Source organism: Corvus brachyrhynchos, unplaced genomic scaffold (genome assembly GCF_000691975.1).
Source record: "Corvus brachyrhynchos isolate BGI_N302 unplaced genomic scaffold, ASM69197v1 scaffold297, whole genome shotgun sequence".
Classification (NCBI taxonomy): Eukaryota; Metazoa; Chordata; class Aves; order Passeriformes; family Corvidae; genus Corvus; species Corvus brachyrhynchos.
Window position 1 is genome coordinate 478,965 of NW_008239118.1, and position 23,619 is coordinate 502,583.

General features: G+C 44.8%; 1 protein-coding gene across 8 annotated transcripts in view; it reads left to right on the top strand.

Annotated features, from left to right (window-relative positions):
- The window catches only part of NEDD4L (neural precursor cell expressed, developmentally down-regulated 4-like, E3 ubiquitin protein ligase), an 80,289-nt gene that overhangs the window by 26,007 nt on the left and 30,663 nt on the right, over nucleotides 1–23,619 (top strand). For 3 of the 8 annotated variants that reach the window (XM_017739870.1, XM_008638049.2, XM_008638050.2), the window contains exons 4-5: nucleotides 1,691–1,729; nucleotides 3,143–3,196. Coding sequence is in view for 5 of the 8 variants with exons in the window: in XM_017739865.1 (XP_017595354.1) it covers nucleotides 6,372–7,544 (1,173 nt within the window). In the remaining 3 variants the exon portion in view is untranslated. Of the gene's footprint in view, nucleotides 1–1,690; nucleotides 1,730–3,142; nucleotides 3,197–6,121; nucleotides 7,545–23,619 lie in introns of those variants that run through there. The other 5 variants (XM_017739867.1, XM_017739868.1, XM_017739865.1 and 2 more) reach the window with 4 other exon arrangements.

Genomic DNA, 23,619 nt, shown 5'->3' on the forward strand with positions numbered 1-23,619 from the left:
CAATTTCTTCACCTTGACTGCGCTGAGCTCCGAAGACTTCTACCTTTCCCATATGGAATATTAAAAATAGTTTTCCGTCTCTGAGAATGCTCAGTCTCCCCATTGAGCTCCAGTGCTCAGGAGCATCATTTATCTCCATGTCCTCATTTTCTGTGTAGGGTTGAAAACCCTTCTGGAGTACCCGAGGAAGGTCCAGCTCAGCTTGGCTCCTGGCAGTCCTTTGTGCAGCACTTGCCCTTTTTAGGATGTAGCTCTTCTTGAGGTTGAGTTTCTGGTATTGTTGCCCTGCTCATGTCCTGTATGGAGCTATTGCTGCAATTCCTTCTCCTTCGGTGGCACTCAGGTCTTTGCACTTTCAGCCTCGGCCCACTAAGAGTGGGACCTGTAAAGATGGAAGAAATTTCTGTGAGTTACCAGGCATTTACCAAAGACTGCTGCCTTTCCATCAGATTTCCCTGAACTTTGTGGTTAAGCATCATTAGGAGTTAATGGGTTATCAATGGGCAGTAGTGCCCTCAAATTCAGTATTAAGGCAGTCCTTGCTTTGGTAAATTGTATGTACCCTCTCTTGCTGACAGCAGGAGCATTTGAGGAATACAAGTGTTTAAAATGTAGCATTGTTTTTCTCACTGCTTCATTTTAATTTATATTTTTCTGAATACATTTGTGCTCCTTCAGGGAAAAAAAGCTGGAAGTTTCTTTGTGCCCACAACCCCCATCCTTACCCTTCCCCTCATCCATTCACTTGCCCTTTACAGTGATCTTTTCTTTACGGAAGTATTTCCTGCTCTGCCATGAGGTCCTGTATTCCCAGTTTGTAGAGAGATGCAGTATAGTCAGCCCCCATGCCCTGCACATGAGGAATCTATTGGATCTATAGCAAGGAGTAAGATAAACAGCCAAGATTCCCCTTCTCTGCTAGAACAGAATTGTCGTGGGTGTAGAGCCAATTTTTCCTGTCAGCTCTGCCCGTAAATCTCTGCTGTGTGAGAGCATGAGGGAATGATTTGGCATGAGCACAAAAACATTGGACACATTGTCCAATTGTTTTTATACTTACCCAAGCTTGAATTGTCCAAATTACTGTTTGTAGTTCTCATCTCTTTTTTTTATCAATTTATTATGTCATGCTTGAGCTCACTTCAGCTTGCAATCTATATGCACGTTTATTCTGTGCATTTTAGTCAGGTTGTTCAAATTAAAATCCTTGGGCTGGGAAGAGGTTGGAATAATAACGTACCTATTCCAAGGAATAACCTTTTCTTTTGTTCTTTTTTAAATTTTTCTGTTTCTTTCACAGTAAAAATCTGAGCATATTTTTGTAGCCTTAAAATTACCTTTGTGTTTAAAAAATACTTCTTTTAAAATTTGGGTTTAAATTAATCTTGAGTATGAAATGTCTTCAGGTTTTATTTCTATAGGTTCTCAATGGTTTTTCTTTTAATCATCAAACTCTATTTATATTTAACATCTATTTTAGGATCATCTGACTCAAATTTTATCATCCCACGTTTGGTTTACTCAATAGAGAATTTCTAGATGGCAATATATTTTTCAATTTCTTTTATTACATGCTTTTCTTTCTCTTTTATTTCCCTAGAAAACTGTCATTTTCATGCATGTTTTTATAATTGCAAACCAGAAAACCTAAAGAAACTTTAGTATGTAAATACTGTTATTTCTTTTACAGACACTGAACCCAAAATGGAATGAAGAGTTTTATTTTAGAGTAAGTGTCTCTTTATTTGCGGTCATTATCAGGACATGCACAGCTAATCTTATTTTATATTTGTTGTTCATGTGTTTACTTAAAAGACCTGCTTGCCATGATGTACTTGCTGTTGTGTTTCTGCAGGGATGGAATGCTCAGCAGGAGCTGGCACCAGGTTACTTAGAAACAGTTTCACAACCTGCCATTGTGTAAATGTGAAGGACAGTAACTTCGCTACTTAGTTGCAGACAATATTTTTCCAAAGAGGAATGGTTGAATTTTAGTGTAGCTGTAGCTTCCACCAAAGCAGGTCAGGTAGAATTTCAGGGGATTTCAAGCATTACTCTCGAGCAGCTGCCCGAGGGCAGATGTGGCGGATCGTTCTGGGCGGGAGTTGTGCCGGACGCGGGGAGCTGCCTGCTGGGATGGGAGCTGGGAGAGCAGTGCCGTCAGTGGAATGTTCAGTGCACGGGCCTCAGCTTCATGGGGAATGCTTATTTGTACCCATGTACCAAACAGCTTTTCTGGGGTTTGCAGCTAAGTAATACAAATCTAAAATCTCAGGGAAAGGGAATGCACAAAAGTGCTGCAAAACCTCTGGTATGGTTCATAGAAGCTCTGTTAAAACATCTTGACAGTCCTAAGCAATAATGGGATCTGTCAAGTAATTTAGACCCTATTTTGTGTGTCACAGTTCTCTGATTTTCTCAAAACTGACAAGTCCATTGCCAGCCCATAGCATTATCAGTGCATCGTGGTATATTATTTCTAAATTTTCTTAATTAAATGTGCTGGTCATAGTAACCTGGCTTGCAAAGGCTTTCTGAAAAAATATATCAACTGGATCAAACACTATAAAACTTTTTGTTGTTGAATAGCAGCTGTTTTGTCTTCCTGACAGAGTTCTTTTTATGTTTGTTTTTGTCCTTTTAAATGTTGGCAGTCTTTCTGCTTCAATTTAAGTAAATGCAGATAAGTCTCTGGAGGTATATTTGCTGTTTTCAGGTGTTGGGGAGACTTCTGTTGAGTGTTCCAAGACCATGTATGCTAAATGGGCTAGAGAATGGTGAGCGATGGACAGTCAGAAACATATCTGAATGTGAAATTCTGAAGGAAATGCAGCAAAACTCTGCTCCTCGTAAATCAATCAATCACTTAGTGAAGGAGCCCTGATAATCTGTCCAGCCTGGGACTGGGGGTCCTCTGCCAGGGAAATGCAGTAACTGAGCACAGCAAATGAAAGCTTTCATGTCAACTGCCAGGCTCTTCCCAGTTGCTGCAAGGTTCTGGTGCTCCAGTTTAAGTAAAGATTTACATCAGAGCTGTTAGTCCTGTCCTGGTTGCCTTGGTTTAATTGCTGCCTGAGCTAGTACGCAGATACTGTTATTGTCCAGCTACTGAACTTCCAGTGACATTTGGATTTTCTCCCAGGTAAACCCAACCAACCATCGGCTCCTGTTCGAGGTGTTTGATGAAAACAGACTGGTGAGTGCTTGTCTTGGTTGTGTTACACCAATCACAAGGCTCTGTGTGCCACAGCTGATGGAAATACAGCACAGCTTAAAGGTGTCTTTAGACTGTTGTTTCAGTGAGCGTGCCAAGAAATGCGGATAGATGCATAAAAACCATTTGGGTTTGGGACTAAAAGGGCACTAAAGTAGTGCCCTGCTGGGTCAGACCAAAATAGTCCTCCTCACCCAGCCCTCTGACTGCAAAACCCTCACTCTGTCCTTCTGTAGGCCTCTCCACTGCAAACCAATTATGTCCTGACCTTTTTAGTCGCTGATAAAGCAGCTCCTTCAGCCCCTGACCATTTTAGTGTGCCCTTGTAGTCCTTTAATGCTTCTGCATCTTGCTTTGGGAGGTGGTTACCAGAGCTGCACCTTGTGCTCACGAGGCACGTGTGAAGGTTTGAGGTCGTGGCAGAATGATGCTCTGTTGGGTTTCAGTTCTCTGCCTCACAATGCTCACATGTTAGTGGGTTTAGTCTGCCTGCATTTGGCCGATACAGTAGCTCTTCTGGAGGAGGCTTTTCACCTCTGACTTTTGCTTGCTTTTGTTGTAGTTATGATTCATGGGATAAGTGACAGTGTTCTCTGTACATCTGGGGTTAAACATGCCGGTGCAGTGGCACACTGGTGGATGGCTCTTGGGGGTTTGCCTTTTGAACATTGTAACACCATCTCTCTGTTCATGAGCTCAGGAATTAATGTTCTCTGGGCTGGGGGCAGTACAACCTTTACTAAACTTGTTCACTTTCTGAAAATTAGGATCAGAGTTGCAAGGATGCTTTCATTTTAAAAAACCCGGTGTAAAAACATCTGTCTTCAACAAACAGGTTCTTGCCTTCTGACTTGCTGATAAATAAAGAGCAAAGGAAACCACACAAGCTGTAATCTGGGGAGAAAGAGGACTTGGAAGCCGAATGACTCAATCTTTCCTCAGGAGGAAGTAAATTGGTGAACCAGTGGCACTGTGCCTCTACAGTGGGCTGACTGGGAGTGTATTTATTTGTATATAATGATCATAAATGACCACTTGCACTGTTCAAACTGCCATGTGCCATTGGAACGCAAAGGTGCCATGGGAACGGGGACATGGGTTAGAGGAAAAATTTGTATACAGTGACAGCTGGGGAATGACAGGTTTGGGATACCCATTTCAGGCATATTCCTTTGGGTTTTCAAGTTTGGGTGTGCAGTACTGGCCTTACCCTGGCAGTTTCAGCACTTTTTATTGTTGAACCAATTTGTGTGTGTTCTCCTTCTGGTCCTACCTCCAAAGTCAGTCTGTCCTTGGGCTTGGAACCTCCTGGCCAAGGCAGCACCTGGGGTTAGGAGCCATTGCTTTCCTTCCAGGAGGCCTATGGCAAGGCAACTACTTTGGGGGGTTTGGAGTAGCAGGCTTCCATCAGGTTGTGTTTGTAGAATGAGGAGACACTGAACTGATTATTTTGGCTTTACTCTGACATACTTATTGTCAATACTTAAATGGCTCTTATTGGAAGAACTTTGTTCCCGCTTCCCAAATTACCAAAGTGCACTCTGTCTCTGCAGGTGTCCTTGCCTTTCTGTTCCCCAATCTCAACAGAGTAAATGTGATGCAGATTCATTTTGGGTGCAGAGAACGTGTTCTTGAGTAATACGTTTTAGCTGAAAAATAAGATGAAATGATACCAATACCTGTGCTTCTGCAAGGCAATCTCCAGGACCATTGCTGCGTGGAAGCTAGTCCCATTTTTGTTGTGGCTCATAATCCACATAAAAAAATGGGGGATTGTGCTGGCTGCTGGCAGTTTGATCAGTTTGAGCTGCCATTGCTCTTGGGATTGGTAATTTTCTGGCTTTTGAAAGCAAGCTGCTTGCAAGTGGATTTCATTTGTCTAGGTAGAGGACTGACCCGCCACATAAAGATTTTCAGAGCTGTTGACAAGATTTAGGCTTTCCAATTCTTGCAGGGAACAGCTGTCCAGGCCCTGAGATGGAGCTGCTCTTACGGGTAACCACTTTCTTTTCTGGTGTGTGCTAAGAAGTGCACGCACCCTTCACGTGTGAGTGCCCTCAGGGCACTGAGTATCTGCATTGTAGCAGAGCCGACTTAGGGTGACCGGTTCATGTTCTGGTGTATCCTGTCTGCCTGTCCTTCTCCTGAGCTCTTCTGGCTCTCAGAGAACATAACTGTGCTCCGTGCTGGCAGTGCCACATGTGGTGGCATTGCTGACTCCCTCACTGGAGGCCAGCCAGGAGCGGGCAGTTCTGTGCAGGGTCTGAGACAAATCAGTACAAATGGGCATGCAACACCCAGCTCTGCTTTTCCCTCACCTGTACTGCCTGGTAAATCTGGAAAAGGAGCTTTGTGTCCTGCTGTCCTGCACATTTCTGCTGGTTTTACTGTGTGAGAGGTCTTTGCCATAGGTATGGTTGCTTTGTTTGTAGTTACTCAAAGAGCAGTGCAGGTTATATTGCTGCTGGGGCTTTTTAAAGGGAAAAAGGTTGTTGCTTAATTGTGTTATGAGCATGGTTAAAATTGAAAGCATAACCATGCTATATTTATTCCTCTTCTGCCATGACAGCCCAGAGCTGTAACGCACCAAAATGTTATGCTTGAAAGAATTGTCCTCATTTGCACGTGGTGTTGACTTAAACTTTTAACACAAAATGGAAGTGGTTTTGTTGTAGTTACATTTTTCTGCGAGTGCTTTCTCCAAGTGTGCCGTGTGAATCTGATGTGGTTTAGATTTATAGCAGTGCTGAGTGTGTTTGCTGCCTCAGTCAGCTGCGAGAGCTGTCCCGCTGGGGCTGCTCCTCCCTGATGGAAAAGGAGCAGCTGGGAAGGTGCTGTTTCAGGCTCTTGCTGGCATTAAAAAAAAAAAAAACTCGCCACACGCTTACATTGGAGAGGGGGAACCAGGCCACGTGACTCCCACCATCCTACCCTATGTCACCGTGTGTGTAGGAGCGCTGACTGCTCCTGCCCAATCATGCCTGGAATGCTGCTTGCCACTTGGGCTATTTCTGCTATCTGTCGCTCCCAGGGCTGCAGTGCTAACCGTTTGGCAGATGGGACACTTTTTCTTCGAGTTTATGTCTTTGGTTTTTAACTTCTGGCAGTGCCTGAATTGTTGCTGTTCTCCCTCTCCTTTTCCCCTCTCTGTAAAACCATGGCCCATCGGCTGCGGTTTCATTTTGGCTCTGGGAGAAGCAACACAGCCCCTGAATCGGAGATCCTTGCCCGGGAGAGAGAAGATGACTTTTTCATGGCATTCCACACCTTGCCGAGGAGAAGCAGCCCTCACGCGTTCTCGCGGCACGGAGCGGATTACGGCGGTGACGGAGATTTGCAAGAAGTGGGCTCCTTGAAAAGGAGCACATCCATGTTTATCCCGCAGCTGCTGAACGGCATCGACACGCGCCCCACCAGGAGCTCGTCCATGCAGATCTCGCTCCAGCGCAAAGCTGCCAACGGCTGCACTGACGAGTGCACAGCCCTGGAATCTCCGGAGGAGACGCTTCCCTGTAAATTCTCGGACTTCAGGGAGCATTATGCATCCCCTGTTGAAAACCACTCTTCTCCGAGCAGTCCGCAGGTGACTCCTGAAAGTTCTTCACCCAGGCCGATGGAAGAGTTGGGGCAACAGACAGATGGAACTGTTTCCTGTAACCGTAGAGTATTTCGTAGTATTCCTACTAATAACCAGAGTGAGGAGGCTTCGCTGGCTGCCCAACGAGAAGAAGCAGGTGAAGCGGCTTCAGGTTTAAACATAAGTGGTGTGAGGATTCAGCATCGGGCCTCAAGTGCGGATGTGCCTCAAGTTACTGTACTTCCCTTTGGTCCTGAGGCTCCAAATAACGCTCCCACCCCTGAACCCCGGCGTTGGTCCCTGCAGCATGTGCCGGATCTGTCAGCAAATTCAGGGAAAAAGTTCTTTGTTCTCCAGTTACAGCAGCCACAGACAAGTGGTACAGGCTCAGGAGGTGGATGTAACTTTGGCTTTACTGGAACAAAAGGGGACAGATTGGTCAGGTACCCTCGGATACGGCTGGAAAGGAGTACTTCCTACCCTGTCCAGCCACCAGCAGAAGCAATTAGCCCCATAGCTGATGGGCTGAATTCGGAACTGCCTGGAAATGGCAGGAACAGGGCAGAAATACCTAGAAGCAATTCAGTAGAGCGGATGCCTCAAGGGCAGGGATGCTTGTTTAAAATCAGACCAGATCAAAACACGAGGCAGCAGCACTTCAGGATTCTTGTCACACGTGGGCCTGAAGAACAAAGTCAGGGTGTTGGTAAAGAGGGTCACAGCACCCCTGGTCCTACAGCAGCTGGCACTGCAGTAAGTACAATGCTGAGTGTGCTGTGCTGGTAAAGTACGTGTGCTGGTAAAACACGGATTGCCTTACAAAGGCTGCCAGACTAGAGCCAACTGCAGCACTTCCATTGTTAGTGCTGGAATGTTCTGCATTTCTCTGGAGCAAGCCACGAATCATCTTTATTTCTAATCTAATGTAACTTTGCTCTCAGTTATGATTACATCCAGTGTAATATTTTCAGATCTTACTGTCACATGTTTCTTAATTCACTGTTACGTCAGCTGGAAAGATTTTTTAAAATCAGAGCCTTCAAATAGCAAATTAAGTGTTCCTGTTAGTTTAGTTGGCTGAGACCTTGCTGCATGAAGAGCTATTCATGCAGTCTTGGTTTTAAAAACAAGTACTTTGGCACTTTCTAAGTGTGATGAACACACGTGTACCTCTACACACTTTAAAAATTTGTATTGTAATGAAATAGTTGCTAAGACTGTGGGAATCTTAGGGTAATTTCAATCAAAATACTGGCTTAGTTAAGGTACCAAGAAGTCTGGGGGAAAAAAAAAAAATCTTTGTTATAGTAGGTTTTTTTTGTCCTCCTTCTGGAAGTGAAGAACATGTCATACTTTTTGTATGCCACAAGTCCTGATCCAAGTCCAAGTGGCTTGGCACAGCTCAGTAAACAGTCTTGTTTGGATTTGCCTTGATTCGGTGTTAGGATGGCAAAATTAATCTCCTGTGTTTGCTTTGTTACAGCGGGTGAGGATTGATGGTTGATGTTTTCCAGCCACTTTTTCAAAGCCCAAAGTAGGAACGAAACTGAAGGGTTTAGATTAGTCATTTGCTTAAATTGCTTTGCCGTGCAATCCAACACGGCCCACTCGAGTTCCCAGCTCAGAGATGCTGTATTTAGCTTAGCGAGCTCCGGCTCCAGCTGTGGTACAGTCACCGAGGAGATTTCAGGCTCCATGGCTCCTGTGCTCTCAGGCGCTGAAATGCAGCACAGGGACAGCTGCTCCCTGCAGCAAGGCCAGGGGTGACTCTGCAGCTTTCCCGTGGAAAAGCTTATGAGCTCCATGTTTTTCTGGTTTAACCTTCTTTGGAGCTCTTCAAAAGAGTAAAATAAAAAGAAATCCCTTGCTGGTACAGGTTTGGTTCCAGGACACATCAGGGAGCAGAAAAAAGTGTGCCTGATTTTCCCTTTTCTATTTACTATCTGTTGTTCCTCTCCAAGATCAGCTGTTCATGGAGACCCACCACAGCCAGTTCTATAAGTAGCTGTGGGATGCCAGACCTAGCACAGAGGCAGCAGAGGTTTGCAGAGATGTGCCCTGGGGTCTGTGCAGCAGCTCTCATTTTCCTAGAGGATCTCCCCCACAAAGTCCCTGCTTTCAACCCCCTGTAGTAACAATTCCCTTACCAAAGACATGCTTCTGTGTTTCCAGAGGAGAATGAGGAAATTTGTTCCTCCGTGCTCTTGGTTTGAGCGACCGTGAGGAATGGATTGAGGCAGCCGTGGAGCATGGCAGGCACAGAGGCACTCAGCCCACGTGGCACTGTATCCTGCAGGGCAAAAGCTCTCAAAGGAAAAGAACTAATTGAAACTTAAACCTTTTTTGTGGTGTTTCTCATCTTTGTAGTAAATGCAGAAATACTGTGGGTATAGGTGACGGACTGAGCAGGATGCCGTGGGTAGTGTGGGGAAGGGAAGCGTTTTGCTGCAAGTTTTGTTGTATTTTTTGACCACAGAACATTTCTTGTTAAGGTGCCATTTTTAATCTGTCCCACAGAAGTTTGTTTGGAAGATCTATGATGTGAGTATCAGGAGTGCCTGAAATATCTGATTTCTTAAGCTGAGGGAAGAGGTTGCCATGGTTTACAGTTGATAGCATGAAAAAAATAATTGTGGTGTGTCCCAGTGCAAGAAGTTTATGTGTATGTGATTGATATAGGGCCTGGGCCAGGGCTGGGAGCAGCAGCTGCTGCAGCCTGATTTATCTCAGAGCAAACATCTGAGCGGGCGTCTGCAGTCCTGCTGCTCCGAGTGGTTGTGACCTTTCAAATATCTGCTCTTTTAGACAAGTGCTTTGGGGCAGGCAGGATGTCTTTCATTACCAGGCAGAGTAAAATATTAAGTAAAGGCGGAGCTCGTGTCAAACTGTGAAAAATTTTATTTGGAAGCCTTGTTGCAAATTCTTTTGCCTGCTCTGATTTTTTTATATTCCATGCAATAGAATGTCTGTGCACTGTGCATATCCCACATACTGCTGTTGTTTATCATTGGGGACTCTGAGTGCAGAGCTGGATTTGTGGGAAACATTTCAAAAATGTATTGGACAACTGTTGGAGAGAGCTGACAAAGGCATCTTTGTGAGCAAAATACAACGTGCCGTAACAAAGTGTTGCAGGAGTAGGACTGAATTATATTTAGTAAACAAACAGAAGCAGCACCTCTGCGTTCTGCAAGCCTGCATTTCTCACAGCTCAGCTCTTCCTCTCCTTTCTTAGAAATAATTCTAGAATAAATATTGTTATGAAAGTACAGAGAATCTGTTTATGCTCCAAAGATCCCAGCTGGGATTGTGATGCATAAACCAAAAAGAGCAAGCTCAGATAAGGGGATGGGAACCTTCCTCTAGTGGAAGCTATCCCTGCCGATGGCAGAGGGCTGGAACAAGATGATCCCTTGCAACCCACCCCATCCTGGGATCCTCTGGTAAAGGCAGCTCAGCAGTCGCAAAGGCCAGAGTGCTGCATTGCAGCGTACCTGGCAGTCTGGCGTGGGGACACCAAAGGTGGCTGCCTCATCCCAGCTGTCATGGCAAACCAGAGACTGACTGCCTGAACTCTGGCTAAAACACTGCTCTGGCAACACTTCCTTTCTATCAAAGTGGAAGCACGATTGGGTGAACATGTGCCATGCACATGATGGCTTTCATACAGACTCCATGGAAGTGGTTAAAAAATTCATTTGAAGAATGTGGAACTCAGTGGAATTAAAGTACTGCATGTGCTGCTCCCAGGCTCTGCCACTCCCAAGGGCTGTGACATCCCTGGACATGCCTTGCTTGACTTGAGATGTGCCAGTGGTGGTCAGAGGTCATTTTTATCACCCAGAGCAGAGCCAGCTGCTGTTAACAAAGCTGTGTAGGGGAAAAGCTGTGTTTGCTGGAGTCCTTCTCTGACAATTACATGACTGCAATGGAGGTGAGGAAAAACATTTACTCTTTTTCAGAGTCATATCATAATGTATTCTGTTCACAGTGGATTTTGACAGTTTATTTTTCTAGAGGGGATGGATGCTTTCTTAGTCCTTTCATTCCACTCCCCATTTTTGTTGGTTTCAGTGACACCCCTTCAGCACAAAAAGGTTGCTGGTAACCTCTTTGTACCTATGTGACATCCTGTGGTTTGGAAAAGACTTCTACCAGGGCAAAACGTTGGAAAGAATAGATAGCAATTCATGCAGAAAATCACTACTACAAGGCAAGTTTAAAACCTGGAACCATCCTCTTTTCTATCTCACTGTGAGACCTGTGAGTGGAATCAGTTTATTCATATTGAGGTTTGTCTATTTGTGAGTTTGACCTAAGAGAAAGTAGGTCAGTGGGTTTTGCTGATGGACTTAGAGGAGCTGCTGGGGACTGTTTTCTGGTGTCCAGTGTAGTATGTTATGAACATAGTATAGCTAATGTTAAGTCATGAATATATAAAATACACATGTTTCTGCCCTGTCCAGGATTAGAAATGTCTAAAGAACTCAGCGCTTCTGTAGACTTTCTTGCACAGGGAAAGCTTCCTGCAGGATTTCTGCCTTGGTTGGACTGTGGTTGACATCAGCTCTACAGGGAGCTCTGTTCAGGAGTGCGTACAGATTCTTCCTGCAGAATAGGCTGTCTAGCTGGCCCATCAGCTGTGGATGTAGTCAGGAACTGTCAGGAAAGGGATGTGATTGTGAAGTACTATATCACATATTATCAAATGAAAGGGAAAACATGCCTAATAACTCACCCTATACATTGGTGTTTACTGTTAGCCTGATTTGGGTCAAAAGCTTTTGACGTGCTATGCTCCAAGATATTCATAGTTTATGATATGGAAGCCTTGGGGACAGCATTCTCTGTCCTTATCCACGTGTTTCCAATTTCTTGTCTTTCTTGGATCCAGTGGGTTGGAAAAGAAGAATTCTGTAGCAAGCAGTTCCACCCCATGGCTCATCCAGCTGGAGTGATGAGACAGCACATGGCCGTGCTGGCCCTGTGCTCAGCCGTCATTTTTAAAGCGCTGCCTCTGGGGACAATTGAAAGGGCAGTGCAGTAACAACTTTGTTCAAGTTTTTCACCAGTGTCATTTGCAAAGTAAGAGAGATATTTTGATTGGTATGAAATTCAGTTCCAGGTTAATATTCTGTTTTTCTACTTTAGTACATAAAGTGAACGGTGTGATTAAAAATAAATGTCTATGTTTCAGAGTAAGCTCTGGCTCTTTCCTGAGTTGTTACAAGACACCAAATGCTTTGTGTTTTGCTGATCAGCACAAGGAAAACTGATGGGAATCTTCATTGATTCAATAAAACAAAAAGGGATTTTCACCCCTTCAAATCACCATGACCAGAGGTAACTGTTATTTGGTGGTTAATGCAGTTTAGGGAGGGATCTTGGTTTTCTCCTCTAGTGTTGCCCTTCTTGCCTGTGCCACTCCCGTGGTCAGTCACCAGCAGTGTTCAGCTCTTCATTTAAATCATTCATCTCCTGATGTCCAGAGACGCTGGTCCCCCGCCGGTACGCTTTTAGGAGTTGAGTTGGTGTGGGTTCGCGTATGGTTCCTGAACCCCAAATCTAAATGTCTGCCAAGTCCAAGGAATAAATAGACAAAAATGGGACAAATCCTATTCCTAAGGAACTTGTATCTAACTGCTTTGCTTATCTGCCTGGCCTGTTTCCCTGTGAATGATACTGGAAGCAGCAGTTACTCCATTAGGATCTGACATGCGGCGTGAAAACAAACTGGTCTTTGGAGACTTGCTCAGAATCAGGGTGGTTTGGGTTGGAAGGGACTTTAAAGTTCATCCTGCCACAGGCAGGGACACCTTCCACTGTCCCAGGCTGCTCCAAGCCCTGTCCAGCCTGGCCTTGCACACTTCCAGGGATCCAGGGGCAGCCACAGCTTCTCTGGGTATAACCACCACCCCGCCACAGCCAGGCACCCCTTCCACTGTCCCAGGCTGCTCCAAGCCCTGTCCAGCCTGGCCTTGCACACTTCCAGGGATCCAGGGGCAGCCACAGCTTCTCTGGGCACCCTGTGCCAGTCTCACCACCCTCTTGAGTAGAGAATTTCTGCCTAGTATCTGATCTAAATCTCTCCCCTTTTAGTTTAAAACGATCCCCCCCTTGCCCTGTCACTGTGTGCCTCTGTAAAAAGTTGCTCTCCCACCTTTTTGTAGGCCCTCTTTAGGCACTGGAAAGGGCTCTGAGGCCTCCCTGGAGCCTTCTCTTCTCCAGCTGAACACCCCCAGCTCTCCCAGCCTGGCTCCAGAGCAGAGGGGCTCCAGCCCTTGGGGCATCTCCATGGCCTCCTCTGGACCCACTCCAGCAGGTGCACATCTTTCTTTCACTGAGAACCCTAATCTGTATGCAGTACTCCAGGTCTTCCTTCTGTCAGTGTGTCCCTTCCAGGCCGGCTGGATTGGTACAGCTCACCTGCGCTCTGACATTCTTGGGAGGCAGGTGTGTGGCAGGTGCTGGGCACCATCCAGGGGCTGCGTTCTCCTCAGAGCTGCACAGGACTGAAGCAGCTCAAGGGCTTTTCCTTCTGGATTGCACATATCTGAGCTTGCAGTCCTACTTCAGGGGTTGCTGCCTGGATTCTAACAGGCATTTCTAGAAAATAATTCATGTGGCCTTAGCTGGAGGTTTAAATGGTTTAAATGAATAGTGCTGTGAATTTCCTGGCTCTCCACTTGCTCTGCAAGGAGTGCAGATCACCATCTGGAGAGCCTCTGCTCTCTGCGGATAAGGACTTTGTTGACAGCTGCAGATAGAGGATGATGAATTCCATCCCTTGGGTCTCTTTAGCTTTTCTGTTAAGGACAAAATCAGTTCTTCTCTCCTCAATGAGGAATCACATGCCCGTCTTCTTAATTCTAGTGTCCATCAACTTGCAGATCTGTTCTGAACCATTCTGGCTGTTGGGGAGGGGGCAGGTGGGCACGCTCAAACCCAGGCAGAGCAGGAGCTGGTTTTCAAGATGGGAAGTACCAAGGACCTGAATAAATTTTGGTGGTTTTTTTCATCTCCTATGAGCAGAGGACAAATAATTCATGGCAGGTAGTGTAAATTAGCTTGCAGAATCAAGAAACTCATCTGTAATTTTAGTAAGGTTTCAGGGAGTCAAGAATTGGCAGTGCTGTCTTTTTACCTCATCCCTCCACATTCCCAGAGCTCCCTGGGAAACTGTTCTGAATTTTGTGTCAAGCATTTTTCTTTTTCTCCCTGAAAACTGTATCTGTTGGTATTTCTCTGTGAAGAAACCAGGATGAAACTTTGAGCAGCAGAGATGGAAAAAGTATCACTTTTTAAAATAGCAGGAATAAACTCTTTGCTCCTGCATGGAAAAACTGTATGTGAGTTTGGGTACACAGCAATCTCTAAAGTGGAGAATTTATAATGGAAATGCTGACACGGGTTTAATGCTGCAGGTGCCAGCCAGAGCTGCCTTGGTGCAGATCTAGCCACAGAAAATTACAGATAAGAAACCAGACAGAGAGTCTTGATTGCTTTTTGTGCTGTTCAGCTGGTTTTCTATTTGAGAAAAGCTGTCAAGTAATGATGAGTTTGGGAATATGCATGTTTTGTACACATAAACAGATCAGAAGTTGTGCACGTGAACTGAAGTTTCTATTTCAGCATCTATTCCAAAGCTAAATCTACCCTGTGTAGTTAGTTTCCAGATTAAATCTCATTGTAAAATTTATTACTGCATCCCTTCATCTGAAGTCCCATGCTTTTACCCATCTTTTCATCTACCGGAAAGGCATTGGGAGCTCCCAAAAGTCAGCAGTTATGTACAGAAAAATAAATTAATTAAACCAGCATGATGACCAGGAGGGTTTTTGTCTCCAAAAGGAATGAAAAAATTAAAAGGGTGTGTGGAAGAAGCTAGTTCCAGAGCTGAAGGCAAAGGAGTGAGATGAGTTGTTCAAATAAAATAAAAACTGCACCGTGTTCTGTGGTGTGAGTCCAGAGCTGTCGGTGCTCTGGAGGAAAGCTGCAGCTTCCCTTTCAGCCTGGGTTGGAAATAGCAACTTCCAGGCTGTATTTTATGGATTCTAGAGAAGAATTTTTACAACTTTGTTGTGAGAGTTTTATCTTCAGTAAGAGAGAGCTTCAGCTCTGGATGTCCATGGCCTGACGTATCTGTCAGCTTTGTCTCGAGTGTTGTCGTTCATCCCTGTGGACAAAGGGGAAAGGAAGATCCAAACCACTCTGAGCTGTAAACTGAGCTTTGTCTGACCATGCCTGTGTGGGAAAGAGAGTTGTGCAGGAGTGCTGCCAGAGGAAGGGAATGTGCTCAGGACGGTTGTGCATCTGGAAGAACAGTCTGTGCTCCCAAAAGGTTGCTTCTATTTGCATGGCAGCCATCAGGGAAGGAAAACCTGCAAATCCATCTGCGTTTTCCTGGTGTTCCTGGGGCTGATACCCCTATGCAAAGACAGGCTTTGCTGGTTCTGTGGCAGTGAGTTGGCTATGTACTGAATATTTGCTTACTCTATTGAATTACATTTGGAAGTATGTTGAAGATTTTCTCCTGATTCCAGGATGAACAGTACTGTGAGATTGTTGTTCAGCAAGCAACTCGAAGATGTTTTATTTAAAGACTAATCTTCTGATCATGAATTTTAGAAAACAAATCTGATGCCAACTCTGTGGTTGCTTCTGTCTCTTACCGTGTGTCCATCGAATAGTCAGTGTCTCTCCTTGTTTCTGCCCTTTTTGCTCACCAGTCAGTGATGTGCAGTCACAGCTACAGCATTAAAAAAGAACAGGTAAAATGAGAAATATTAGGAATTGCACATCAAGTAGTTTAAAACATAATTAATTATTAGCTTGGATGTTATCCAGGGCCTAAATATACTTTTGTGAGTCAGCTCTGTGCATAAAAATTGCATAATGAAATAAATGATATCTCCCTTTTTGAGCGGTTGCCTCGTCTCTGATGTAAGGATACCAGCAATTTCTGAAAGGGTTTAGTAACACATGAAGAACGCAAAAGAGGTTTTCAGAAATCACTTAATTCGTAGTGATGTTATTTGAGATCTACTACATGTTTTTAATTTACTGTGTAAAAATATCTGATCTTAACTGAGCAAGTGAAATACAATTTTTTTGTTGTTTGCAAATGTGGCTGAGTAGGGAAAACCTTCCAGGAACCATTTCACTGTGGGAACTGGTTTTAATAGATTTGTTTTGGTCTGATGTCACCATTCTTTAATATCTTTTTGGCCTTGCAACAGCGCCCTAATGCAAATGTCTTAAAGGAAGCAAACCTTACCTGCTTAATATTTAGTGAGAGAGCTGAAATCAGTCTACTCTTGCTCTTGCCATCCCCCCAGTTAACCTCGCAGTGTTTTTTTCTTAGGGAATTAATGTTGCATTGTGTTGGGGTTTGGATATTTTGTTGTCCCTCAACTAAGGTTAAATTAAAAAGAGGAGGGGGAGAAGGGTTTCTGTAGGGGCTTTGGTTGCCCCCCCTGTCTAAGCTTGTAAATCCTAAGAATTCAGTGCAATTAACCAACTGCCCAACTTTTGCCAGCCTATACATAAAAATGTAAGATACTTTCATTTCCCATTGAATTGATGCATCTTTATCCCACTGAAGGACCTGATCTCTTTGAAATGTCTCAGTCATGCCTGTTTTTTCCTGACAGTTCCCTGCCACTGCTCAGGAAGGCCCGGGAGGGGATGGCAGCTGAAGCAGGTGGGATGGTTCCTCGTGCCCCCAGGTGCCGAGCTGGCTGTGCTGGGCAGTGTTTGTGTCTCCAGCAGTTCCAGAGGGCCAGATTGGGCAGCTGACATCACTTGGGTTCCTTGTGCCAGGTGCAGCCAAAACAGATGCGGGAAGAGGAGGGAGGAAAGAATGCAGAGCCGCCAGTTGTCAGTGCCGGCTCCATTCTCCACGGAGCTGATGTGGGAGTTGGCACCATGTGTTCCCTGCCCAGCACAGGCAGGCTCCTGCAGAAGATTCCTGGGAGCTTGGAGCTGAACAGAGCTCTTCCTTGCCTTTTGTTCTGCTCCTGAATTTGATGGGGATTAGCAGTTCTGACCAGACATTTGCAGCAGATAGTCCTGGAGTTCTGGCTTTTCTGGTTTTGGCTCTAATCAAATCATTGTGCAGAATTCCAGAATACAAACAGATTTAAAAAAAAAAATGTGTGTAACAAACTTTTCAAACTTTTTCCTGTGTTCTTTATTTTTCACCCAGAGAGTTCATATGACCAGTTACCCACTGGATTTTTAACTGACTGCAATTTAAATTACCCACCATAAAAAATCTGGCAAATATTAGTGACTGATCCACATGAAATAGTCAATGTAATCTTGGCTCTCCTTTCTGTTACAAACAAATGCGTTGTTTCTAACCTTGAAGATTGAGCAGGTGTGAGGGTTCTTGGTCTCAGCAAACAAAAAGAGCTTGAACATGTTTAGGTGTAAACAATGATTAATTTTCAGATATTAGGACTAGTTAATGTCCACTAATTAGCATGTCGGTGGCCTAAGCATGAAGTACCTTACTGTTCTGGTCAGGGCACAGCCATGTTTCCCCTCAAGATCCTGATTATTACCCAGCAGAACACAGTCTCGTGTCACAGAAAAGTGGCCTTTAGAATTCTTAGAGTGGATCTTGTTTTTTTCCATAACATTAGGAAAATCATTAAAGCAAAAATAGGATGTCACATATTGCCAGGCCTAATGCCTTCTTGAGTATAAGTGCTGCTGGGATCAGCCAGTTGAAAGAACGTACTTAGTACCTTTAGAAAATTCAGGCTGAATAAATGTCAGCATGCCTTCCCTGATTCCATTCCAGCAATCTCATTTCCCTGCCTGCAGAGCCTTTCATGACTTTGATTTCCCTACCACCGCTTCTCTGTTGTTTAACCTCAGCCCACATACCTAAAGCACTGCATCATGATCCAGAAAAGTGTGGTGATGCTCCTGATGTAACAGAGCTGGACACTTGGCAAAGGTGCTGGCTGGGGCTGCTGCTCCCAGTCATCCCTGGCAATTTATAGGGCACTTGCATGCTGTTGGGGAGAGCAGAGTTTTCACAGCACTGCTGCAGTTTTAGGATGTCGTTTTTAAACGAAGGCCTAATCCTACATTATTACTGAGGTTGACTTAAACTGCAGTTTTCTGGACTGTTGCTGATAAAGATGTGCACCCTCAGCTTCCCCAGACACACGTTCAGCTCAGCACACAGGGAGCTCACTTAATGAGCTGGACACAACCACCACACCGGCATGGGAATCACAGCTTGTATAAATGTGAGCTGTTGTTGGTGTGCCCCTAAGGGTTTTATTGGGGGTTCATGAGGGGTCAGATAAACATTTGGTTCCAAACTGTCTCCGGTCCTGTGAGCTTGGGGTGTCATACTCAGGTTACAGTGGGGATTACTGCAGGTGTTTGAGGCTGTTCTGAACTTTTGGGAGTGGCTGATGCCCCAGTGCGTGGTGTGGATAAGGAGAGGGTGGAATGGCAGAAATTAGTGTCTCTGCTGAATGGAAAACTGAGGACTTTTATTTCGCCATGAGTCATTTTATATTATTTTAGTGCTGCTGTGCAATAAGCAGTGTACATATCAAGGAGAGCAAATTCAGGAATAGTGCTCAGTAATAAAGGATGTTACGTCAGTGTGATGGGTGTGATGGATGACTAAAATTTCATTGTTCTTCAGGAGCAGTTCTTTTCTGCAGAGTTCTTGACATGAGAATTATTCTAATTTGTATGAAGAATGCCAGTAAGTTTGACTAGAATCATGGAAGAGCTGCAGAGAGAAGAATCAGTACTTAGAAAATTTCCAAAGTGCATGGTTTTGCTTACTCAGCGTGTCTGTGCAGAATTTATACACGTTAGGCCTCTGGAAGTGATGCACCACTGATCCCTCTATTTTTCAAGCTGTTTATTAAAAACAGCAGTTCCATTTTTGACTGATTTTAAGAGAGAAATTATGGATTTCTTCAGTTTTGTCTCTGTTCAATTCCCACAGAAGTTGCAGTCTGAACACTTTTCTTCTTTCTCAGCTGCCTTCTTCAAGAAGCAAGAGGAGGTGAAAGTGTTCCCAAAGAAGGTGATGACCATTTTTAACCTTCCTGTTAAAACCAGCTATCCTGCTGCTTATCTTCCAGCACACTTGCAAGAGCTGCATGTATTCTGCATTTCAAGTCCTTCAGATCTCAGTTGCTGTAGTTCTCCAGGATATATTAGAAGCAGTGGAATAGCTTTAGGGGGAATACAAATCCCCCTAGCACACTGTAGCACTTCTAGTCTTACAGTAGTTGGCTTTTCTGAGGGTTGTATTTATTAATTGCTTTCTGCCAAGAAAGCACTTACACAGAAAAATTGGTCATGACAGATGTATAGTGGAATCCAAAAGTCTGAATATATCCAAAAATCTGAACTGCTGTTGATGAGAAAAAGAAGCAGAGAAAGTAGGACATTTCTTTGAGCAGAAGGAAAAGGTAGGATTAGATTAGTGCAGAGGAGAGAGGAAGAAATGGTAGTGGAGACAATAAGAGGTCTGTTTGAATAGTTCGTGGTGTCTGCAGCAAGACAACATTAATGAGCAATTTGCCAGCTAATTATACTCCTTTTGTTCTGCTCAGTGCTGCACAGCATAGCAGAGCTTCCCCAGCCTCTGTCACCTGCTTGCCAGGATCTGCAGGAGCAGGTCCTAGCTCCAGGTGCCCTTCCCTCTGGGAATGCTTTTTGGGAGTCCTTGGGTTTCAGGGGCGCTGTGGGGCAGCCGCATTTGCTCTGCAGGAGCACGTAGTGCTGCAGTGTGCTCTGGGCACCCCCCCCGGCAGGAGCAATGCCAAGGATGAGGCTGAGCAAATGAAGAATTTGGGGACCTCTGTGCAGGTTCCAAGTAGTAAAATGCAGCTGTTTGTGCTTTGGAGAGCCACCAGCCCCCCTTCCTTGGAACAATCCTCCTGCTGTAAACCTGCCTTCGTTTTGCTTGCTGGCTTTACCAAGCTGGCCTCACATCTACAGTTTCTCATCTTGGAATGCCATGGTTTTTGAAATTCTGTACCTTTTAACTCCTCAGCTGTCAAGAAGTATGCAGGTGTTTGTGTTACACACCGCGTGCTGCAGCTCTGCACGTACTCGATGTACTTTGCTGCTGCTTCATAAAACACGTTTCTTCGCTCTTTTGAAGAGCAGCATTTCCCAAACTTGATATGAGTCTGTTACTTTCTTCCATTATGTTCTGGCTCTGTAACTCAGGTAAGGAAGGTGGCTTGAGGGCTCTGAGCAAAGAGTCTCAGCCAGAGTTCTTTGGAAAACTGTTCTTGGAGCAGTGCCCTTCTCCTGCCGTGACAGAAAGTGCATGGAGTGGGCAGGGGAAGGTTGGCCTCTGCTGTTGCAGAGCTCTGCGCATGAACTGCCACACGTTTACATGTGGGTTCAGAGACATGAGCTTCTCTGGCCATGTCAGCAGTGTCCTGAGGTCTGTGCTCCTGCCCGTGCTGCAGCTCTGGAACTGTTATGGGGGTGCTGTGTGGGTACCACAGGCTGCACTTACATGGATTGGAGACGGCAGGGGTTTCTGTTACTCCGCAAAGCAGATTATTGTGCAGAATGTTTAGAACTTAGTGGTGCTTACTGACTATTGCATTGGGAATCTGACCCCATTCCATTGTGTCTCAATATTCTTTCTTGTGAAGTTACAATGAAACTTCATAAGAAGATAGTTTAATTTTTGTTCTGAGAGGTTTTTTTCAATAACTCCTTAATTTCTTACAGAACATGGGATAGAAGCTGTGCTAACACATTTACTTTGTTCTACACTTTCTACCTGTTCTTTCACTTCTGTACATTGAGTCTGTTCCTATTTTCCACATACTCTCACAGCTCAGGTCTGTCTTAAGTATCTTGGGCATCAACTCCTTCTTCCTGCCATGGCTACTCCTTCTTCCATATTTGGTCTGTTCAGTGTCTAAGGAGGAATGGATTCCCGTCTTTCCAGAGGCTGTTGGTAATGTGGCTATGGTAATAATAGTAGATATTTGCTCTGTCCATCACAGACAGGGAGGCTTTGATAACCGAGAGCGAGGAGCAGCCTCCTGTTTGCAGCCCTCCTGTGTCTCGCACCTTCAATTACAATGGGCAGCTCTCAGTAGGAAGCCATTTTCCTGTAGTGAGCAGAATAAGGCTGAACTGGTTGCTTTTCCCCTGACATTGTCCAGAGTTTTTTTGGCTGTTACTGTGTTTCAGGAGTATATCAGATCTTGGCGTAGGTGCTGGGTGGTTTTTGTTATGTTTAAATAAGCAGAGGCAATGCAAGAGAAATAATTCAGAATTTGAATAATTGATGCTTACGTCTTGCAATTTGCTTAATCCGTTTAAGAACTGATCCAGTTGTGGTTGTCCATGTGCGCGAGGAAGGAGACATTTCTCCCTCAGCTGTGATGATTTTGGAGCACCACTGCCTCATCTGGGAAGTTGCAGCTGAGGACATAATTCATAAATCTCAGTTCTGGTTTGGCTCCCGGGGCTGCCTGCGTGTTCCCTGGTTCTGTGGTGTCCCAGGCTGGAGAGCCAGGGGTGTGTGCGACACTGGGAGCCTCCTGTAGTGCCTCATCCTTCCCTGTGCTCAGTGCGTGGCACTGACACCCCGGTGGGCAGTAATTGGGTCGTAAAATGAAAGTTGAGAGGGAAGGCATCAGGGAAACTGTAATCTGACACTGTTGTATTAAGCTGCCCGGAGGAAAAGCCAGCGTTTGTTTACTCCGGTAGGAAGGAATAACAGGAGATCGTTTTTTAGGAAATAACCCACCTGTGTAGTTTGTTCTACCTGCGCTTAGAGGTTTGGAATAGGAAAACCACCCCTACACACACATCAGTTAGGGTTTTTTCCATGGTTACAGTGCAGTATTTTTGATTAAGAAAATATCAGTAAAAACATCATAGCCACGTTGCAGAGATCCACTGCAAAAGTATAGTAAGTTGCCATTATTAGCAAATGAAAAATGGGATTTTAGTTATGCTTGGGAAATGCTGCTGAAAATATTTTGCTTAAGAAGGAAGCAGTGACAGTGGCAAGTGGCAGAATTTCTGAAAGTTTATATAAATGAAAAGAGTTTTATTGCAGTTCAGTTAGTAAGAAGAAAAATTGCTGAAACTTGCCAGCTAAAAATTTTAGTATTCATTTCATCAAATGATAGAGGAATATCATAAAAGTATTGTTGTAGCTTTATTCATGAGAATGAGATCTGGGAGTTGATAAGCCTTAGATGTAGAGAGACATCTGTGATGGCTAATTAATACTTTAACATTTTAGTCAACAGCAGTTAAATGTGCTTTGTTTCAATTAACAAAACTGTGTTTTGCTGCTAGTTTTTTGGGTTTTTTTTAATAATTAATAATACTTATGTGAACAGAAATCCTCTTTGATTTTTTGGGGTCCTTTTCACTTTTAAAGCCTTTGGTAAAGGTACAGTTCAGAAGAGTTTTCTCTCCAGGTGAGATGTGTGATTTCCTGTAGCTCTCTGGGAAGGCAGCAGTGTTTTCTGCTCTTATATTTTTCCTGTTGATGTGTGCAGCTCTGTTGTATTTGTGCTGGGAAACGTGGTGCTGTCTGAGCCAGACAGTCTGGACTGCTCCTGGAGCAGTTTTCCAGGACTTGGCAGTGATGGCACATCACATCTCAAGTGCAGGGTTTAAGTACTATATCAGGAAAATTGGCTTAATTTGTGCTTAATTTTTCACTTTCGTTCTACCAGGGTGGCTGCTGAGTGCTCAGTGGAGGTGGGGATGCCCTCTTGACAGCCTGGGATTTGGCTTTGCCAGGTGGGTTTATCCCACTTTCCATGGTGCCGTTGGCCTTTGGCTGTCGGGATCAGCAGGTTAAAGCCAGCTGCCATGTCCCCAAGGGCTGGGTTCCCTGTCCCCCTCTCCTGTCTCCCACCAAACCACTGCTGGCACACATACCACGTGGTGTACCCATGAGCGTCCTTCACAGCTGCTCTCATCATATTCAGTGTTACCCACCAGGACTGCAGTGATTTGAAAAGTTTGGGAATAACATGGCTGTAATATATTTAGAATAAATGTAAAGAGAAGATGGACTCTGAACCTCAGCAGGCTGTTTCCACCTGGATAATAATTTAGGCACATAGTTGTGTACTGAAGCATGGCACAGGGTGGTTGTGGTCTGAGAAAGGTGCAAACTCTGGTTTACTTTAAGGCATTAAAAAACCAGTTAAATTTACTGTAGGGATCATGTCTGCCTGCTCTGAAATTAAGCAATATCTGGGTTGGAATGCGACATCTGTTTAAACAGTGCCCAGAAATAGTACGCAACAATTTTCAGGTCAGGAAGCTGGGAACATCCTGATCATCTCAAAATGCCAAGGGAACTGTAGGTGGGTGGAGTGTTATTACCCAGCCTGGTATCTGGACAGGGAATCAAAGCACCTCTGAGAGCTCTGTACCCACAGTGCTCCGCACTCAGCTCCACATCCCTGGGGTGTCAGCTGGCAGCAACACAGGTTCTGGGGGACCTTTTAGCCTGTTCTTCTTTTCACATCTTGTCCCTGTCTCTGTCCAGTGCTTCAGTTTGGATGGGCCATGGCTCTGTGGTTTGCAGGTGTTGCTGGTTCCCAGGCCAAGGTGATGACGTTTTCACACAGGGGCGTTCCATGGGAGCCCCTTTGGGATCATTCCCAACCTCCCACTCCTGCTTTGGCTCCTGCTGCCGTGCTGTGCCACCATCCTTCTCAGTTATGCCAGTGGCACTGCTCATGGAGTCAGTCTGGAGGACAGCAGGCAGTTAATGTTCTGGATTCAAACCCAGCTGCATTTCTTGGTGTAGGTGACGCAAGAG